This window comes from Lissotriton vulgaris, chromosome 12 (assembly GCF_964263255.1).
Source record: "Lissotriton vulgaris chromosome 12, aLisVul1.2, whole genome shotgun sequence".
Lineage (NCBI taxonomy): Eukaryota > Metazoa > Chordata > Amphibia > Caudata > Salamandridae > Lissotriton > Lissotriton vulgaris.
This window is the reverse complement of record NC_141700.1, coordinates 254,107,765-254,129,656: the sequence shown is the minus strand read 5'-3', so window position 1 is coordinate 254,129,656 and position 21,892 is coordinate 254,107,765. Positions and strand designations below refer to the sequence as shown.

At 42.8% G+C, this 21,892-nt stretch overlaps 1 protein-coding gene across 2 annotated transcripts in view; it reads left to right on the top strand.

Moving 5' to 3' along the window:
* CIAPIN1 (cytokine induced apoptosis inhibitor 1) overlaps positions 1-19,318 on the top strand; it is a 162,194-nt gene extending 142,876 nt beyond the window's left edge. For both annotated transcript variants that reach the window (XM_086947782.1, XM_086947783.1), the window contains exon 9: positions 18,687-19,318. In XM_086947782.1, coding sequence (XP_086803908.1) covers positions 18,687-18,797 — 111 coding nt within the window. In that variant the 3' untranslated portion in view covers positions 18,798-19,318. The remainder of the gene's footprint in view (positions 1-18,686) is intronic.
* Positions 19,319-21,892: the final 2,574 nt, after the last annotated feature.

Sequence of the window (21,892 nt, the reverse complement as noted above, 5' to 3'; positions counted from 1 at the left end):
ACAGCCACTGCAGCCCTCCACAATGTCCACGAGTAAAACGCTCCCAGGGACTCCAGTAGCACAACTCCTGCATGAGCAGGTAAGACTAATTGCAGGACTGGAAGGCCCCAGGGGAACTTGTTCTGCCACTTAGTGCTTTGGGTGCTGGAACACTTTTTACTTTGTAAGAATAGGAGTGCGACTCATGAGACGGGGACTACTAGCGGGGCTTAACCTAAAACGTCGCCCATATTGAATAGGGAACTACCACCATTAGTGAGAGGAAAATGGGACTCCGAGAAATGCCTTTCGAACACTAGAGCCCTGACCTCGGGTGACTCTGTGTATTATTTGTGTATGCCATACTTTGTGTTCGTACAGGCATACTCTTTTTTTTCACAAAGGCAAGTGTTTGACTGAACGATTTTTTATTGCTGCTATTGAGCATATTTTGAGTTGTGAGCTTCTATTTTCTCCCATTCATCAACCCAGGTCCACTAAGGTGCCTTAGATCGCAGAACCAACATTTTGCAGCGTGAATCTTTCTGGATTCACTATGCTGTGCATATTCCGCTATCTGGTGGTTGGGTCCGGAATCGTAGTCTTTTTTTTCTCTTTTTTTTTTTTTCGTAGCCCAGGTGGGCGTCGACGTCCCACTATTTGGTGTACCTTCGGTGACGCCGGCATGCTTCGTGTGGAAGCTCCCACCGTTGGGCGCCATCTTCAAATTCTTTTTTCTGCTGTTGGGTCTGGATCGTCGCGTGAAGCTCCAAATGTTTTGGAGAAGAAAAGGAGAAAATACAGCAACTTTCCGACAGAAAAGACCTGAGAAGATTGGGAGAAGAAGACCATCAGAGAGGAGACGACGAAGAAGGGGAAGAACCTCGAGATCTTTGACGTCCCTCGGAAAATGCGCACACAGGGGGCCCCCTGAGCGCAGGGATGTACAAGACACCCTTTAAATGCTGAAAGGTTACTTGTCCCAGTTGCACAGGACTCGTAGTAAGTCGGGCCCTGGGACATCAGGAGTAGGAGTCTTCGACCCCCCCACAGTTGGACCCAGTAGCTCTTGCTGGCCCTGTGGCCCTCTTAAAGAGGTTCTGACAGGTACAGTGACCTTACATTTGATTTCAACCTGGTCAGAGATGGAAACATGGACAGATCAAATAATGGGAGAAATATGGCACATTTTCAAGGAAATTTGACCATGTTCTAATCCCAATATGCGTATTAAACATTTGGTAATGGAGAAATTGAGAAGAGAAAGAGTTTCTTTCTTTTCCCAATGCTCAGATCATTCTTGAAGATGGATTATATTTCTATGAGGAGTGCATAGGCACCTCTATTCTAATCCGAAAGGGACAGGCTCAATCTTGGTGTTTCCAATCATGCACTAGTAAAAAGTAGATAGATTTGTATATGGGGCCTCGTCTGACATGAAAAGGGGATTGGTGCCTACACCTATTTTTAAATAATATTTTTATTAAGTTTTACAACAAGGTATTGCAATAAAGTCATTGCATTACAGCACTTAACACTGTCGCAATCCGGCAGATCCCTGCAGCCACCACATCATTTTTATAGTAGAGTTCTTCGTCCTATCCCGACCTTTCCCTCTCATCACCATCCTGCCCCCACCAAATCAGGTACAGTGTCTCCACGCTGCCGCCCACCTTGTCTCCCCTTATGCCTCGTCTTTCTTTGGGGTCAACCTCGGTCCTTTTCCATGGGCCCTCTATATTCTCAAGCTTATGCAGGCGCCGTCTAGTCCGGTAAACCACTTCCTTCGCTCTCATGCACAAGTTCATGTTTGAGGTTCATTCAGACGCTGTAGGTATTATTACTCCTCAAGTGTCACACTATATTTCTCCTGGCCGCCATTAAAGCCATGTTGCAAAAAAGGAGTGTGTAAATATCCATCGTCTGCTCCTCCAAGATGCCCAAGTTTACCAGTTGTGGAGTGAACAGATTCAGGACAAGGAGATCCTGCCTCTCATCTTCTTCCAGTATTCCCATATTCTTGGGCATTCCCACAAGGTGTGGATCAAGAGACCTGTTTGCCCACATCCCCTGAGGCGATGGTTGCTATCTGCCCTCCCCATCTTGTAGAGGCGGGTTCTCGTGTATTATGCACTATGGAACAGCTTTAGCTGTACCAGCCGAGCTCCCGCCCAGATAGCTTCCTCCCTGGGATACCTGCAGGCCTCCCTCCAGTTGTCACCCTCCGGTCTCTCAAAGTTGTTCTCCCATTTACTTCGCGGAGCGTCAAGGGGAGCCAAATTATGCATAAGCAGAAATACATAAGTTTGCAAGACTGCATGCTTATGTAGTGGCACCCCTGCACCCTACATTGTTGAGAGACACTATATGTTCGAAAGAAATGGAAGCCCATATCAAGGAATATTTTGGACTTACTGAATGGCCACAGTGTGACCCCCAAGAAGGGAGCCCTCTTAAAGCTCTTCTGAGGGGGAACTTTATAACTATTATGACTAGCCTTTGAAAACTAAGCATGTTAGAAATAAAAACATAATATTTAAGACAGAACTTGACTATTTGGGGCAAGACCACATGACAGCTCCCATCTGTGAGCCCTTTGAGGAAGTTTACCTCATTAAAGGAGAACTATAAGCTATTTTTTAAAGTGGAATGACACTCCTTCATTTAAAGAGACAATACTGTGAAGCAAGTGATAAGGTTGGTACAGACCTGGCGAGAAACTAAGGGGAGAAAACAGAAAGAGCATATATAAGGGAATTATACAAGAACCAAGGGTGAGACGGGATGATAAAAGCACAGAGTTTAGGCAATTCTGTGATACTCTGTACACAGCACAGGCTCACAATTTAGAACACGAAACCCTGCATAAATCTTAAGTGCCTCTGACTAAATTAACCTGGATTCAGGTGGAGGTACTGGCTCTTACCCATACTAAAGAGGAGGTCCTCCAATCCTGTTTGTCTCCTAAACATCAGTAAAGCTCTAAGGCCTAATGGTTACACTGCCAGTTTTTGTAAGACCTTGTACCCACAGCTGATTCCCAAACTAAAAGATAGCATTGATTGGATATGGCCCTGCCATGTGAGCAAAGCTAATATTACAGTTCTGCCCAAGCCCGGCAAGTACCCTTTGCTGTGCTCGGCATACAGGTCATAGCTTACTTAACATTGATGCTAAAATGTATATTAAAATCCTGGCAAGGAGGTTTGAAAATGTCATACCACATGTGGTCCATATAGGCCTGTTGGGCTTTGTTATAGATAGACATGCCCATGATAAAGTGAGTCTGGTGTTCAACCTGATCATGAAAGCCCCCCAAAAAGATGCTAGCTATCCTAATATTTGTAGGTGAAGAGAAGGCTTTCGAGATGGTGGACTGGCCGTTTTTGATAATTGTTTGGGTCCTGTTTTTCCTTAAAATAGTAATGACCAGTTGTAACAGAACCAGAACTAGAATTCTCTGAATGGCCAAATCTCTTTTACAATGAAGTTACAAAGGGGGGCAGAGATTGAGCTGTTTTTGATCTTATGTGCTCTGAGCATTAAACCATGTGCATGCCATTTGCATCTGTCCCATTATATCCAAGGTGTAACTTTCAGACACCATATGCACAATGTGATGATTTTGCTTATGACACACTGGGTGACCTAATTTAGTTCCCTCCTGGCCTGGATTAGGTGTGCAGAAATGGTTCAAAGCCTTCCAGGATACAAGATCAATATGGGGAAATACAGATTTCGATCCTTGCACTACCTGAGGAACTTATGACCCAGTTCAAGATCCGATTTCAGTTCCAATGGGCCTCCTCCCACATAAAATATTTGGGAGATCAAAATTACAGCATCAGTTGCTGGTCTTGTTAGAGCAAATTGTCCCTCACTCCTTGCCAAATCCATAGGACCAATTTAGAAAGAAAGACTCCTTTGTTTATCTCTTGGATGGGTAAGATGGGCGCCGTAAAGGTGAACATATTACCAAGAGTTGAATGCCTCTTTCAGGCCTGACCAATTAGTGTTGACTACTGCTGGTTCCTTGATAACCACCAACTAGTGGTCTCACACTTTACATTGAGATAATCTAAACTTGGAATCCCTGTGAGGATCTTGCAATGCTGGAAAATACAGGGAAGAATGGCAATGCCAGATATCCAGACATATTATCAGGTGGCAATTGAGAATAGTAGTTCAGTTCAAAATGCTTTATTCGGTATATATATATAACCATATAGCAGACAAAGCATAAAACATAACAATACATATAGAGAATATAATAACATTTTTATAGTAAAAGATAAACCCTGCAATGTCAGCACCTAAACATAGGGAAAATGTTTAGGGATAATTAAACGGTTGCGAAGTATATACAGGGGCTACAGTACTCTTATATGTGCAAAACACGCCTAGTAAAGTGCAATTTCCTTTATAACACGTGCAAACTCGCAATGGTAAAGTGACACATGCTGGTAACCAAGAAAGACGTACGTGCAATTTCCTTAATAACACATGTGCAAAACTTGTAATGATGAAGTGCAATTTCATTTATAACACATGTGCAAAGCTCGCAATATCAATAATACGCATGCTAGTAACCAGAAACCATGTAGAAGCTAGAGTGAATGTTCATCTCTCCCAATAAAAGTAACATATGTTGGTTCTTAGTACTGCATGTTCATATAATAATCGATTTCCTTGCTGACATACATCTTAAAATGTATGTAGCTACATAAAAGCATACATCCGGACTTCCCAATTCAAACATTATCTGCATCGCAGCCTTAGTGGATTGGACCTTGTATTTTAAAAAGATGGGTTTTAAATAAAATTTCCTTAAAAAAATATAAAATTTACAAAACAGCATAAAATGACAACAGCTCTGTTTGGATATACCATTGCAGGGGCATGGAGAGGTACTGTTCTGTCTAGTATAAGGGAATGCCACAAGTTGGTGCACAGTGCCTAATCTTAAGCGTGTTAATGCAAAGCGATAGGAGTTTCTTGTAACTTCTGTTAAATAGGGCTGGAAGCCTTCGCTTACGTTGTACTCCTGATAAAAGGTAAAAGTACGTTGTTTCTCATATTCAAAAACCCTGGCATTCCTTATGTATTCTAGGAAGGATTCCTTAAGCTCTTTTTTTTATATAGAGGCGCCCTGTTCCATTTCCTGGAAAGGATCTAGGTCAAAAAGTAACTTGTACCAATATTGAATGTGGCTAAGCCATGGAATGCGTAAACTGTAGTCGAGCTTTAGACAGTCATTAATTACGTCCTGGGTGAATTTAGTTTCGGTTTTGGACCAAATAGATCGCCGTAATGCCAGAGGACGCAGGGCTGCTAGGTCCTTAACATAGTTTAAGCCCACTTCCCTATGGGTTATCTCAGTAGAGGCAATACTGTTATCCCCGTGCACTCAAATAGACCAATTATATACAAATTTTAAAAAAAATCCGGTTGGCGCCACATCTGACGCACGGAGTCTGGTCGTGCCTTAAATGTTACAACGTGGTGTGGGAAAGGGTCACCTGCCCACTAAGATGCGCGCTCGATTCACACTGAAACCCGCTGGTTTCTTAGTAATCTCCAACTACTTAGTTCAACATAAATCAAAAAATCTTTCCAGTTAGATTCCATCCATTTATTGTTCAAATATTCGATGTATTCATAATAATGCTCTTATGATACAAATCATCATTATATTGCAGTCCTTCCAAGCACCCAATGCATTTCGGGTCTGTCGAGTGAGACCCTTCGTCGGGGGTCTGTAAAATAAGTCATACAGGACCAAATTAGATACTCCATCATCAAATGTGCGACAATATGCAGTTAGTTCATTGAATTTAGGCGTGAACAAGTAAAATACGCAAAGATAGTGCTAATATCGGGAATACGGTCAGGTGCACATACAGCGGAGTGGTCACCTGGAGTGCTTGGAAAAAGCGAAAGGCGAAAGTTAAAGGCTACCAAAAGCTCTCAAAGTGCAATATGTGCTAAGGGTGAACAGATGTCGACGCTGCGGGTGTGAACCAAGAGTGCTTTTAAACCAAACTCCAGACCTTAAACGTAAATGAAAGAAAAAGAAAAGAGTGTCGTCTAGCGTGTCAACATGCAGAATATGAATCGAGGAAGACTTACAGAAAGACCGCGCAAGCCGCGTCTTGGCGTACGCGATAGAGATCATGCAAACGGAAGTGAAACAAGCATTTACAAATGAAATTTGACGCTGATGCGTGGGCCCCGAGTCACGTGATAAGGGGATCTCGGCTTCAAGGAAGAGTAGCCATGTAAATCTGGTGCTGATTAATAAAGTGTTTTTTAAAAAAGGGAAGCGAAAACGAGAGGGGACATAATTTCAAAATACAAAATCACCAAAAGCCACGTATTCAAGAACCAATGTATATGCAAATACAGTGGGATATATCATGTGCAAATTAAGTGTGTGGATCGCCTAAACATATACAACATCACTGACTTTCGAAAATATGTTCAGCAACATAAAAAGAGGTTAAAAGAGAAAAACAGTGAAATACCATCGTTATGAGGATCAAGAATATATCATCAGCCAATGTCAGGAATGTACACAAATTTACAAAAAGCAAACATATTCAATGTGATCATTCATCCCCATCGGTTGTAGGCAATTTAATTTTTTAATCCAAAAGTATTCCGCTCTCAGTCTGTGTTTCATCGGGTCCATATCACGGCGCTTGGGAAGCACCTCCAGAATCATGAATCTCAATAGGGATATTTGATGACGAGCTTCCTGCCAATGACTGGCGATGGTAGATTTCATATTCGATAGCCGTTTATTGCTTTTATGTTCAGTGATCCGAACTTTGATTTTGCGTTCAGTTTGGCCCACATATATTTTGCCACATGGGCATTTGATGGCATATATACAGTTTGTTGTTTCACAGGTGCTCGTGTGTTTCAGTTCTATTGTAGTTCCTTTGGTCGGGTTAGCAAATTTGTTACCAACCATTACGTTGCTGCAATGTCTACAGTTCTGGCATTTCAACATGCCTTTGTGAGTAGTTTTGCCTTTGTTGGGAGTATTCAAAATTTTCTATCAAATTTTTAGACCTTTGGAATGCGAACGTAATTCTGTTGTTGTACAGACCCTTGAGGTCTGGTTTCATTTGGATCAAAGACCAATGTCTATTAAGAATGTGTTTAATGTGAGATGATTCAATCGAGTACTTGAGGACATACTGTTTTTTTATCCAAAGTCTTAGTTTTTTCTTTGAGTAATTCTTCTCTGGGTATTTCTGTGACTTTTTGGAGAGATTCATCCAAAATGTCTTGCGGATATCCTCGTTGACGATATTTATTGGTTTGCTCCTTCAATGATTCTAGTAGATCTTCGTTGTTCGTAGTGATCCTTTTTAATCTAATGTACTGAGAAGTTGGTAAATGTTTTTTTAATTGCTCCGGATGGAAACTTTGGAACGAAAGGCTTAAATTTCTGTCTGTCTTTTGGGTGTACACTTTTGTGCTGAGTGTGTTGTTGTGCAACGTCACCCTCACATCCAGAAAGTCTATGGATTCTTTATCTATAGCATAGGTGAATTTGATAGGTCATTGTGTGTGTTGATTACCACTATATTCTCTTCCAGTTGTGCTTTCGCTCCTTTCCATATCACAAATATATCGTCAATATAACGTTTGAAGGCCACAAGGCCCTCGGTCCATGTAGGATTATTCAGGATGTAGTCGATCTCAAATTTCGACATATAAATGTTGGCATATGAGGGGGCCCCCCCAAAGCCCATTAATGTGCCATTACATTGGTCGAAATATTTTCCCTGCCATTCAAAGTAGCTGTAGTATAGAGCAAATTGCATAAGATCCATGATAAATATCTTTTTAGTCTCTTCCAAGTCACTGTTGAGGAGGCTCCATTCAAGAGCTTCAATACCTTCATTGTGGGGAATGGAGGTGTAAAGTGCGGTTACATCGATCGTACATAACCAATATGTTTCACCAACTTCTAGCTTGATAGTATCCAACAAGTTCAAAAGGCAGTAGTGTCTTTAATATGCGTTGTGCTTCTCTGTACAATTGGTTGAAGAAACCTATCAACAAATTTCCAATCGGTTCGGAGATGGAACCACAGGCCGATACTATGGGTCTAAACGGAGGATTGATGGTATCCTTTTTGGATTTTGGGCTACATATATAGTTGCGGTCTTCTTGGGTACTTCGTTTCAAAAAATGTATGAGTTTTCTCACTAATCCAGTTCATTTCTAATGCGTGGTCCAAAATCTTTTGAAGAATGGATTGATATTCTAGTGTGGGATCAGTCTCAAGTGGTAAATAAATGTTTTCATCAGACACATGATTATTGACACTTCTGACATAAAAGTCAGTATCCATCACAATAAGTGCTCCCCCTTTGTCAGCTTTCTCGAACTTTAAATTCTGTTCAAAACTCAAATGTTTTAATGTATTCCATTCTTTAGCCGATAGATTATGTCTCTTGGGTTTAGTGAACGGAATTCTTTGTACTTAAGATAGTACTGATCTCTCTAAGGCATCAATAGTTTTATGCGAAAAGGGTGTGCAGAAGTTACTCTTAGGTCTGAAATCAGTATTCCATGGATCATCATCTCTGGTTTCTTGAAGGTCCTTAAAGAAGAATCTCAATTTGAGGGTTCTAAAAAACTTGAACAGCGCTATTTCAGTTTCTGCAAGATTGGTACGATATGTTGGAACAAAAGTAGTACCTTTATTGAGAATGTTCATTTGGGATTCCGTGAGGTTTTTTGAAGAAATATTAATGACTAGGTGGCTTTCGACATTTGGCTCCTTGTCCTTCTGGCTATTTCTTCCTCTGTTTCTTTGACCCCTTCTTGTTCTTCTGTTTGAGGTGGGGCATTTTCTTCCGGACTGATCTCCAAAAAAGACGGTTGCTATGTAGAATCTTAGTGGGCAGGTGACCCTTTCCCACACCACGTTATCTCAGTAGAGGCTCATGCAGGGGCGCACAGCAAGCGTTTCAGGAATAAATTGTCCTCCTGTTGGATTAGCTTGCCGCTGTGAGTGTGGTGGCCCCATACACCCGCCCCATATAATGCGCCTTGAATTATAAATTGACACCATCTCCTTAATTCTACGGCTCCCCAATTTGGCGGCAAATCTAAAAACACTGTTAGTGTTCCTAACCATTTTAAGTCGTACACTCTCTTGTTCATCGGCCCACCTTCCATCTCCAGAGAATGTAATGCCAAGGTAACAGAACTTTTTAACAGTTTCTATTTTTACATCACCTAAATAAAAAGTCCTATTTCGCTTGATCTTCTTCCCGCATGACATTACAAAAGTTTTTTCTTGGTAAATTAACAATTTCCTACTGTCTATAAACATCTGGAATTTGTCAATAAGGCATTGGAGACCGTTTTGGGTTCGTGATAGGAGGACCGCGTCATCAGCGTACAGCAATATTGGGATGGGATTACCATCAATCAAGGGTGCATCTGCTGGAGTCGTTCTAAGGATTAAGTCAATTTGATTGATAGATAAGGAAAATAAAAGAGGTGCTAAAACGCAACCTTGCCTAATGCCTCTGTTGACCTTAAAAAAGGGAGTACATTCGCCGGCAGGACCAAATCGCACTTTACTAGACAGATTTTCATGTAATCTTGCCAGAAAATACATAATCTCCTTTGGCGCTCATATTTCCAATAAAATAGGCCATAAAAGGGAATGTTCAACTAAATCAAAAGCAGAACTTAAATCGGCAAAACATAAAAATAAATTGCCTTCTTTAACTGTGGTATATTTATTAATAATAAGGTTGAGGTTTACACAGCGCTCCATTGTTCCCGTCCCCCTTCTGAACCCGTACTGTACAGGCGATAAGATGGTTTTTTCCTCTGCCCAAGTTTCTAGTCTCTCTAGGAGGATTCTGCTCAGGACCTTAATCGACGAGTCCAGGAGGGAGATGGGACGGTAATTTTGTGCCTCTGACCTTGAACCTTTTTTAAAAAGGGGGACAATAATCGATTATCCCCAAGTCAATGGAAGGTTGTCTCCAATAGCCGACATCTCTAACTGGCTCTCAGCTGCAAGTGACATATATGCCCCGTTAAAGAAACTCAAAACCATTCGCCAATCTGATGCTCAAAAATGGTTCTCCCCTGACCTTAGGGCAAAAAAACGAATTGTCCGTCAAAAGGAACGCGTATGGAGGAGAGCCTATGACCCTCTCGAAAAGACCCTCTACTCGGCCGCCCGTGCAGATAACATGAAGGCTATTATCCTAGCCAAAGCTGCCTTCTTTTCCAGTATAATTGAACAATCAAATAACAATTCTAAGGACATCTTTGCCATCGTCAATTAACTCTCTAACCCTGGACGAATCCTGCCTAAACCCGCGGTCACTCAGGACTTTTGTAATACTCTCAACCAATATTTGTTGGATAAAATCGTGACCATCAAATCTAGTATTCTTGTCACCACTCCCCCTTCCCCTGGCCCGGTACACGTTACCAGCATCCATTCATTAGATCACTTTCCTATCCTGGATGCCCCTTCCCTACTTGCCCTTCTAAATAAGGTAAAGTCTGGATCGCCTCAAGACTGTTGCCCCCCTATATCTTAAACATATTTGCCGCTTTTCTCCCTCCTATCTTAAGACTCCTTAATACATCCTTAACTCATGGCGTGGTTCCTAATTCTTTTAAGGAGGCAGTTGTGGTGCCCTTCCTAAAAAAAACGGGAGCGGAGCCCGCCACCCTATCCAACTACAGGCCAATCTCCCTCCTTCCTGATTTAGCCAGGGTATTGGAGGCCCATGTGACGTCACATCTTTCCAGCTTTATTGAGCAATCCGATTTTTCGGACCCCTTTCAAGCCGGGTTTCGACCGGCCCACTCCACTGAGTCAGTCATCACGGGGGTCCTGGACTCCCTGCATCAAAACGCAGACATGGCAATCCCCCAGGCCCTGGTCTTACTTGATCTGTCGGCAGCGTTTGACACGGTCGACCATGACATCCTCCTCGACCGTGTCAAAGTAGCCGGCATCTGCGCTCAGCCCAGTGACCGCACGCAAGCAGTCGGTCTGGCCCCCTTTTCGTCCCCCAAACTCCACATCACTTGCGGGGTCCCCAAGGTTTCTCGCTGTCCCCCATTCTATTTAATATTTACATGCTCCCTCTGCTTCGGTCTCTCAAACACTTCAAAGTCACCACCTCTAATTATGCAGACGACCTGCAACTTACCTTCACAATTGACAATTCCCCAAATTCTATCCATGAATTCCAGAACACCATGCTCCACATACGCCATTGGATGGACTGTAACCAATTAAAGTTAAACCCTGACAAGAACGAATTGGTCCTTTTCAGCAAAAGCCAGCTATTCTGGGGCCCGCATTATTGGCCACCCGAACTCCCCCCCCCCCCCCCCCCCCCCACCCCTTCCAGCTCGGTCAAAAGCCTGGGTGTGCTTATTGACAAACATTTGTCACTACAGCCTCAAGTGAATTCGGTTGTGTCCACATGTTTCTTCCAGCTCCACAAGATAAAAAAGATAAGTCGGATGCTCACCCAGCCAGCCTTTCCCAGGTGGTGAAGGCCTTGGTACTGTCGCACTTAGACTACGCCAACGCCATCTATCTGGGTCACTCTGTTGCCCTTAGCAAACGCCTGCAGATGGCCCAAAATCAAGCAGCCAGACTTATATACCAATTGCCGCGCTGGCAGTCAGCCAGATCCCTATTGAGAGAACTCCACTGGCTCCCCATTACCCAACGTATCACATTCAAAACGGCTTGCATTACCTTCAAATCTCTATATGCTCGCAGTCCTAAGTTCATTCATGACCTCCGGCCCAGATACACTCCTTCCCGTAGCCTACGCTCTGCCTCTCAAAACCTCCTTATTGTCCCTTACTATAAGTTCCAACGCAAGTGAGGGCAAAGGTTTGCCACCCTCGCCTCCAAATCATGGAACTCCCTCCCTTTGGAAATTCGCTCTTGCCCCAACCTCCTGCCATTCAGGAAACAGCTCAAAACTTGGCTGTTTGTCCAGACTCTTGCCTAACTTTCCTTTAAGCCTTCCAAGCTGCAGCCTCATAGCCTCCGTCGGTCAGCGCCATGAAACCTCTGGGTGTACGAGCGCTATATAAAACTTTGTTAAGATAAGCAGCATTAAAAAAAGTGTTAATATAGGTGCCCATCTAGACATATTATCAGGTGGCAATTGAGAATAGTAATTCAATGGCCAAAGGCAGGAACTAATAGGATATGACCATATTTGGAGAAAGCAGTTACAGGAGATCCCTGTGGTATAGTAAATGGCTGAGAAGATGGGTAATGCCTTTATACGCCTCTCTTATTGCACCCATAGCAATTAATCTTATAGTGTGGGCAATATGGAAGTGAAACTGGGGCTCAAGCCATTCCCCTCCCATTATACTCTGATACACTCCAACCCAGAGCACTCTCCCGCGCTCCACCTCAGGCTGTTCGGGAAAGGGAAGGATTATAGTTGTAAATTCACATAATATATGTTTGAGAAAGGTACCACAAAATCTTTCACACAATGTAAAATCGACTTTGCATTAGATGAATCAGAACGCCTTTCCAACACTCAGCTCTGTGATTGGATTGCGAATCCAAAAACGAAAGAGGGAGCTAAAAGAATTAAAATTGCTTTTGAGATTCTCTTTTCATCTCTTACGTCATCCAATGGATTTTATATTTAAATTCTATGAAATTCTGTTAGGGTGAGAGTTGATTTGGCAATCACCAGGGGCAGCAAAATCAGCTACCACAGCTTAATGGAAGAAAGGCGACTCACCAGTGCCTTCACAATGACATGCAACATTTTGGAATGTTTAGAACATGTTGCGACAGAATAACCTTATTGCTAATCCTAAAGGAGAATACTTGGAATTTTATGTAGTTTAGTGGGCCTACCTACTCTGGCCTGGACACGCTGCCTATTAGCACTAGAACGACTGTGCTGATTTCTGTTTCGCTTTTATCATCATTCCGGTGAAAACATAGGATCCAGGGTTAACACTGATAAAAGATATGTTTATGTAATTAGATAACATTCAATTGATGGCTGATCGATGGAGACACTGGACGGCTTCACTCGATAGACAAGAGGGGATGGAGAGGATTCATAGAGAGAGGGGTCGTACTTTATCACTTTACCAGGGACTGTTCTTTTGAGACATTGTATCAAAAATACAGAGTAAATTCTTGTTGTAAAATACATCCATCTTTACTTATGCATTTTGGAAACCAGTAAATATAGTGTTTAAAAATTCCTGATCTGCAGGTTCAAAACCAGCTATCCCAAGCAAGAGTCGATTTTGTTTTTTTTCTTAATCAAATACTATGGATGTCAAAATGCTAAGTTCATTTATGGTGCAAGCCAGTTGAAGGACACGGTAGCATCCAACTTCGACCCAGAAATGCACAACAGCAGTGAGGGAGGCAAGCAGAATTCCTAGCCTCTGCTTCATTGGAAAGAGATTTCACTGGCCTCGGAGATCCTTATGATAGTGACTTTGGGGATTGGTCTCCCTGTCCTCTATCCAGCTTTCCCACTCTTCCTCCAACTACTCTTCTTCTCAAGCACTTTGTCAAGAAGCTAACAAAGGGCCTTTGCTAGGACTCATAAAACTGGTCTTTCAGCCCAAGAGAATCTTGGTGAAGGTGCGAGAAACATGATCTCTAGAAATTGATGAGAAGCCATTTAACATCCACAGTTCACCAATTAATTCTAAAAATGTGAACATTGTGTAGCTGGTAATGGCCTTTTTGGCACTAAAAGCCTCCCTTCTTCCCATGTGGTGACAATGGCAATACTGTAGCCATCAGCGAGCTGGGAAACAAATTCTCAAGACCTTTCAAGCATGTTGCTGAAAACATGGTCCTCGGCAAGGGAAAATGGCATCATGGTGACGCTCCCATTTGTGGATGGAGTCCCCAGCTAAGGTAATTTTTATTCCTGCATGCTACATGGAATTTGTACAAGAAGGGCCTTCAGTTTTGCTCTAGTTTAGTTTTCCTTCATCAGTTGTTTTAATTCACAACCAAGTAACCGGGCTCCTGAGCCTGTGCCTATTGAAAGGGAGCCTTTTCTTTCTGATTCACCAAGTAGTCTCCAAATAAGAAGCTAAAAGTAGCTCCCATGCTCTAGTATTTTGCAGTCAAGATGTGACAGATACAAAGCTATCATCTCTGTAAAATGAAACCCTTTTTTGGCTGTTTGCGGACCACTTACCATGGCCCACACAGCTTATGTGCCAAAGGAAATAACCACATGACTGTAGTCCTATATATCTTGCACTAACAAATTAAGACTCGGATACTGCCTGCCCTTAACTCCTTTATGAAACAGGCCCTATGGGCAATTTGCTACTGCAGGATCTGAGCGAAATATGTACTTTCAGCCATGTGAACTTTGTTAGTGCACCTCTAAAATTTATTTTCCAACCTTGGAACTGAAAGGATATTTTTTGACACTTATTTCAAACTTCAGTGTACCACAAAAATGACCTAGAAAGTGATGTTAGAAATCTAGCTCCTGCACTCCTCAAAATAATTCCTCTATATTAAGCTGTAGCAGACTAGAATCCCAACTCTGTTTTTCTGTTACTTCAAATTGCATTTTACTTCACGCTGTTGTGTTGTTTTGTACATTAGTGTACAGTACTGTGTAAATGTACAGCTTCAACAATGTAACTCTTTGAGGAAAGCGAAGGGGGAAGGCTGAGCAACATGTTTTCCAAGATGAAAGCGTTTCTTCTCTGTTCCCACTGATGGGGCCCCTTACTTGCCCCCATTCCCCCATGGTCTGAATTTGTATATGGCAGCCCTGGAGGAAGCTCGGGGTGGAGGGGCACTGCCCCCCCGAGCACCATAGTTTATTAAGCAGAAGCTTTCACAAGTACAGCTGAGCTCTCCCTTGTGCCTTCCTCTCAACTCCTGTCACCTTGTGTGAGGGATATTACAGGGCTGGCAGTGGTACCCACATGAGTAGTTGATTGTCCTGAAGGATGGCGAGGCGCTTCAGCATTGAAGCGACCAGGCAGGGAGTGAGAGGGGAGAGATTGGTGCTAGCATAGTGAGGGCAATGGTGCGGCACAATCCCTGGGTTCAGCAGAGGAGAACCTGAAAGAGTGAATTCTTCACCACACCCAGAGTATCTGAAACCCATGTTGAAGTGACCACACGTGCATAGGATGGAAGGTGCATCACCTCTCACAGCTGCCTACTCAAATGCGAGGCTGCCATATTTTGCAGGATTCTTGTCGACAGACAATCCTTTTTCTACTGCAATTCTGCGTACACTAACATCCCCTCTCCTTGTTGATCTCTATGGGGAAAAAGCAAGCCCTTCAAGAACGGTGTGGCGTGTTACCTCCAAATTATTGGGGTCATGAGCAGTAGACTCCCCCCAAGCCCTGAAAGAACTCTGTGACCATTTCAGAGAAAAGGAGAACTGAAACTGGCAGGCGTCTTTCACTCCTCGCCCACTGAGCTGTGCTCTGATATGTAAGTCAGACAAATGTCAGAGAATCTCTGATATGACAGTGGTATACACCATGCCCTGCCCTAGTCTTTATGCACCCAAAGTTGTCGGTATTTTACAATTTATGAATATTATACATTATTTATCTACTAATCATATGCACTAGAATAATTTTAAATATTATAAACAACTCAGCAGTTTTCATACAAATTACGTCAAGAGTTATATAGTACCAAATACATTTCATCACACATATTATCCTGTTAAGCCAGCCTAAATTATAACTAGCCATCTAAAAACATGATTGTATTCATTATCCTCATGTCATGTAAAGCCTCCCTACGTACCTTATTGTGACTTTGGTCCTGCAGCCGGAACTCCATATTTCAGCATCCCCTACCGTAACTAAACTGCGGTTCCAGCCTCACCACTGCACTGGTGTATTGTTCTGTGGCATATTGTTCTGTGGAGCGAGGATGGGTCTGCTCATGCTTGGCTCTGCTATAGTTACAGAGAATTTCAAATAATACTTCTCGTTCAAAATAGAGTTACAGAAGCTAACTGCTACTTTTCTTCCGCATTCCTATAATATTGAACACATAAGGTCATCTCCCTTTGTAACCATAGTTCCTCAAAGCGTTCCTAAGCACTGCAAGTCTCAGAGAATGGAAATGTCCCTTCCCTGCTTTGATTGTGAGCTTAAGAAAAAGATAGGAATCAAGGGTACATTTATTAGCTGCATCATTCAAACAAGGGAGCCTACTTTCTACGCCCTCTACTTGCACCACACCCTCTAGTAAGTGCATAAACAGTGTCTTTGTTAGCATTCAGCTAGGGCTGTATCACATGTAACAGTAAAAGTACATATAGATGCTTGCTACCCATTTCAAAAGGAACAGGGGGATATTATTTAGACCGAAGAACTATGTGCCGTGCGAAGCCCACAAGAACATCAGTCTGAAGAATATTCAAGATGAGGAGGAAGTGCCTCTTATGAGAGGTGAGAAAAGATAGCTCGGGGCCATCGCTGTGCTTCATGGCATCTTGATGGTAACAGCGGAGAGTGGTGCAAATACAATAATTGAAATTGAAACTAAACCGTTGAATCTCACTGATAGAGTGGTGGGTTTGGAACAGGCACTTGCAACATCAGAATTGGTCACTTGGGAGTACTGCAAGGCCCAAGTAGTCTCCTCCCTGGCAGAGCTCCATGAATTGAGGATATGCATGAAGGATATTATGGTAGCGCTGGACACCAGGGTGGAAACCCTGAACAGCATCCGTAGAGGAGCCTGGATGCTGGCCTTACCGGTGGTGAGGGAAGCGCCATTGGTGAGCCCTTTAGTGATCTGTACAGACACTTTGCAGATCAAGCCAGAGACTTAGATTCAGGACATGCTGCATTCAATGAGGAAGCAGATCATTCAGGACTTTGTAATTGCCATTGGCCCCCAGTGAAGGGTCCTAGGTTCTGTCAAGTCCATATGGGATCATATTGGTGGTCTTACGTTCACCTGAACAAAGCAAAAGAATTAAGAGGGGCAGTCTGGAAGAGGGACCTGCACAGGGGGAGGTGGAGAGCAAACGCTCACTCCATTGCACCCCTCACTCACACTACATCCACTCTCACACCACAGCCTTTAAAATGGTGCCTGCACTCACATACCTCCTACTCAAAGCAGGTGGTAAATACATGTAAGTGGATTTAGGCCTATTATTTCCTCCGGCGCAGCAGAATTGGACCCAGTATTGGCAGGTCAGCGTAAACCCATTTTGTGCAAGATAACTTGTAGATTCAGGGATACAGTCTGGGATCACAGATTCCGGCTCTGTGATATCCCCACATTTAAATCCATGGAAGTTGTAACCAAGGCCTAAGTAAACCTCATGTCTATGAATAGCAAAGTGACTATAGCAAGTAATTCATTTTTTTCTAATCTGTTTTGGGATACTGAATTAATGCTGGGAAGCAATTTTATGCTGGGCATAGTTTTCAGAAAATAAAAATAAATTTGTAGTAATTGCTCCTGCACCACAAGGGGGTGGTTAGGCACAGTGATCACAGTGGTAGCTCCTCCGGTAAGGCAGAGGAGCGTCGCCCCACTGCTTTTAAGCAGTGTAACTAAACGAAAAATAAAATGATACTAACTGAATGTTATTATCATTTTATTTGTTCCTGCTGCTTTCCGTGCGGGCGGCGCTGTTCTGCTCTCAGAGCAGGGCAGGGGAAGAGTGGTTTGCCCACTCAAAGTGCGCATAAATGCTTGGCCGGCCCTCTCGGGCTGACCAAACAGTCATGCACATTTTGCTTTTTCTCCAAGCAGGCTGCATTACAGTCTGAATGGAGAACATGCCCAGGACCCCATTCCCTGGCTATGCGCCGATCCAAAGCACTCAGACCAATTACAAAGCTGCATTGGAGGGTTGTGATTGGTTAGGGGAGCCTGGCTGCATCCTGGTTTGTTCTGGCGGAGTCCTGACGCAAAGGAGAGACTGGAGATACGGCGGCGATAAGGTAAGTTTTATTATTATTTTACATCCAAACACCCCCACCCCGCCCTGTCCGTGCCGGCCGCCACTGAGTGATAAAGTGGAGAATTAATGTGTACGAGTATTCCAGTTAAGTTACTTATGATCTTTGCTTCCAAGAACATGAGGTCACTTAAAAGGTTGCCCCACGTCATTTTATTTCTTTGTGAGAAATACTGGGGTCAATCTTGGATCAACTGTTTGAGAAAGGTGTTAAGTTTTTCTGACAAATGGTTGGTTTCTCAAGTTCCCCTTCGCAGGTCGGGGAGGATCTTGATCTGTTACGTGTTATATTCAAATAAATGTGTTGCATTTACTCTGCTACCCTTCTGTCTACAGATGTAATGCATTTATGCATAATCCAAAAAATAAAAACAGTTCATAAAAATTACAAATATTCAGATTATTATAATACTTTGTTCAGCAATACAGGCGCCACGGGCAAAATAGTCTCAGAAATATCCATGGTCCCTTTTCTAGAAAATTGAAGTAGATAATGAAATGCAAAGTCTTCATCAGATGTCGGTCACTCGAAGAAACATTACGAGGCCGCCTTAGACTAGAGGGTGGTCAGTGAAGTTGCATTCTCCTAAAGAGCGTGCATCTGGGTGAACCATTTACTATTTCTTGCACCGATTCTTGTGCTAAACATTTTTCAATAATTTGTCTTTTTCTCTCTCATTTTAGTGTTACCTTGGGGATGCCTTCCGTTGTGCCAGCTGCCCATATCTAGGGATGCCAGCCTTCAAACCTGGAGAGAAAATACTCTTGAACCCAACTCAGCTACAGGACGCATAGATGTGATTAGGTCAATAAGAATGTAGGAAAACTGGACAGACTCTTTTAACAATGGATGCCTTCACCAGAGCAAGACACTGCTTTTCCATATTATGACAACTGCAGCCATTGAGATGACCCTTCAATGTGTAACAGCATCCACGTAGCAAGGGAATGCTCTTTTTGGAGGCACACTACTAGTACCTGCCTGCTCATTTTGCTGCTACCACATCTAAACAAACTCCTCTACAGGAGAACCCTGGACCATCTCAGTGCATTAGGTTTCTCTTAATGACTATTTAAATACAGAAACTCAACAAGGCTCCCTTCCCAACACCAAAGGCATTCCATTTGTGATGATGACATGTGTCATGTTCTGCTGTCTGAATTACTTGTGGTAAGTGAGAACCGGGATTCAGTAGACTCCAACTTGTCCTTATCCACAGTACTTCCCACACACTGGAACAATCCTATGGCAAACACCTACCTACTGGCTGCAATGATGTTGATAAGTTCTGATTAAAACATTTTCTGCATGTGAATTGTGCTTTTTCTCATTTCCTGGTACTAGTGAAGTTTGCATCTCTTTACTCACTTGCTCTGCCTGTTTAAATCTGATCTACAGCTGTAATTTTGTATTTGGTTTTTCCTTAGTTACTGATACTTTTATTTTGAAAGGCAATTTATGTAGTGCTTTGGTTCGTGCTTCGATTTGATTCTGATTAGGTCTGATCCAATTGTGTTCAAGTTTTATTTATTTATTTATTTATTTATTCTTTGTTTAGGTTTAGGCCAGGACCCTTACTCTTTTCTTTTCCCTCCATCTTCCTAATTTCTCAACCTTCCCCCTTTCACCATACCATGCATTTTCAAAATAACCAGCACCCTCCCACTTCCATCTTCTTTAAAACTTTGTGTACCGGGGAAAGACCAAGAGGGGTACTACAAGAAGGACTTCCTGGTATAGGATGCTGTTCTGGCTACTCCCATGATTTCTAGTCGACTTTAGTTGGGGCATGGAGCCAGGAGAGGTCTAACGGAGCTCAACTTGTTAGGTATGGGTATCTGGGAAATGACCCCAGAGGCACTATAGTAAATCAGCCAAATTCCATGGGGTTTATGAGTGCAGCTGGTATTAATGGTAGGAAGGTCCCAGCCATGAGCTATCTCCCTGCCCGTTAAGCCATGGTGGAGAGGGCTTGCCTATTATCAGGAGAGATTGAACCCCCATTGTAGGGGATCTAGAGGTGAATGTCAATAGCAAGACTGTTACAGATGTAGTAGTCCAAGACAAGCAAAGTGTTGCTGCTTGGAAACAATTTGATTGAACAAAGTTGGTACCTCAAACAGAAGCCTATAAGATGTGGACTTGAGCTGCTGTGCTGACTGGCACACATGCTGCATACCACCCTCCTAGTGAGGAAGAGATCCCTCCTGGCGACGAGAGAGCTAAGAGGAGTACGCCTAAATCAAAGCACCTGTCTGACTTTGCGAATGCGCCTATCCAGGTAACCATACTGAATGCTATAGTCATTGGGAGGAGAGGGTGATGAGAATCCGGAGGCAGAGACCTTGTTTATCGTTTGGTCCTTACCAGAGCTACTTGAGCTGTTTGCTGTTGGTATGCAGTTACACAAAGAGTTTAGTGCAAAATAGGTGAGTTGTCCTACTCCAGTGGGCATTGAAGATTGCCCAGGAGCAGGTATCCACTGGAGTGGCCATCAAATGAAGTGTGAATTTGAAAGACTGGCTTCTGTACAATGAGCTAGCTGATTCGGAAACTGGAGCCAGCAAGAGGCTGGTGATCCCTCAGGTGCTCAGATTGTTGGTGGGCAATAGGTGTGCCCTTACGTGTGCCACTATGTATCATACAGACTAAGGACAGGTTATCACCTTCACTGTACTTGCCAGAAACGGTCTGGAATATGAAAAGGTTTTGCCTGTGTGGCTCATCAAACCTGTAACCTAGCTGTTCATCAGACCACAGCACCATTGGTCCCCCTGTCTGTCTTAGACGTGCCACGTTGAGCAATATATCTTATCCTAAACACAGCGAGGAACACAATGGCTTTACCTTTTCCCACTGCAAATTGAACTTGAGGGTTTCCAACAAACCATTTCAACAAATTATGATGCCTCCATAACCATAAATGTTGGCATTTTAATTTAGTGGTTGTAGGAAGGTGCCCATTTTTGACATGGTCACCCCCATTTTTTTGCCGGGTATTTAATACAACTTATACTGAAGTGCACTGGGTTCCTGCTAACCTGGCCCCCAGTACCAGTGTTCTTTCCCAAAAACAAGGTAACTGTTCAGTTGTTCTACAATTGCAACTATACTATTACTATAATGTACCTTAAACCTTTGTTTTTCCCAGTAAATTTCTAGTTTTTTAATGTGCGCTAAGATCTTATTACTTTATCTAACTATACAGTCACCTTACATTTTTCTCTTTTTCTCTGAATGTCAGAGGTTTGTTTTTTTAATGTAAGGTAAGATCTCATGACTATACCGAACTATAACTTAATTTTCTTACCGAATTATAACTTCACTTTAAACTTGTTTTTTTTTTCCAGTGACTTTCTGGAGTTTTTTTTTTATTATAGTTTTTTATGGAGTTCAAACTACAAAGAATCACAAAACATTGGTATGCATATCTTCGAACATGTTACACTGTGTAGCCATGACAAAACAGTGTATATTCAATCAGGTCAACGATCCGGATAAATGTCTATTGTGCCTTGACATTTCCATTTTGATAGTTGGGGATATACATAAGTCTCCTCTGTGCGCATTCCACCCGCTCCATTTTTTATCCCATTCCTTAGGGCATCCTCCAGATTTATACACTTCTTTTTCCGCAATCATGCATTTATCCATTTCAGCCTCCCAAATCCTAGTCCATGGTCTTTCCGCTGCCCCCCATTTCATTGCTATCGCTCTCTTGACTAACGTGTACCCTGGCGTGGCAAATTGCTTTTCCAGTTCTGTGAGATCATTTGCTTCCTAAATGTTAAGAAGCCCCAGCGGTGGTGTGAGTGTTATCTGTTTCCCAGTTACATCCTGCATGTGTGTCGTTGCCCCATCCCATATGTGGCATAGGAGCGGACAGCCC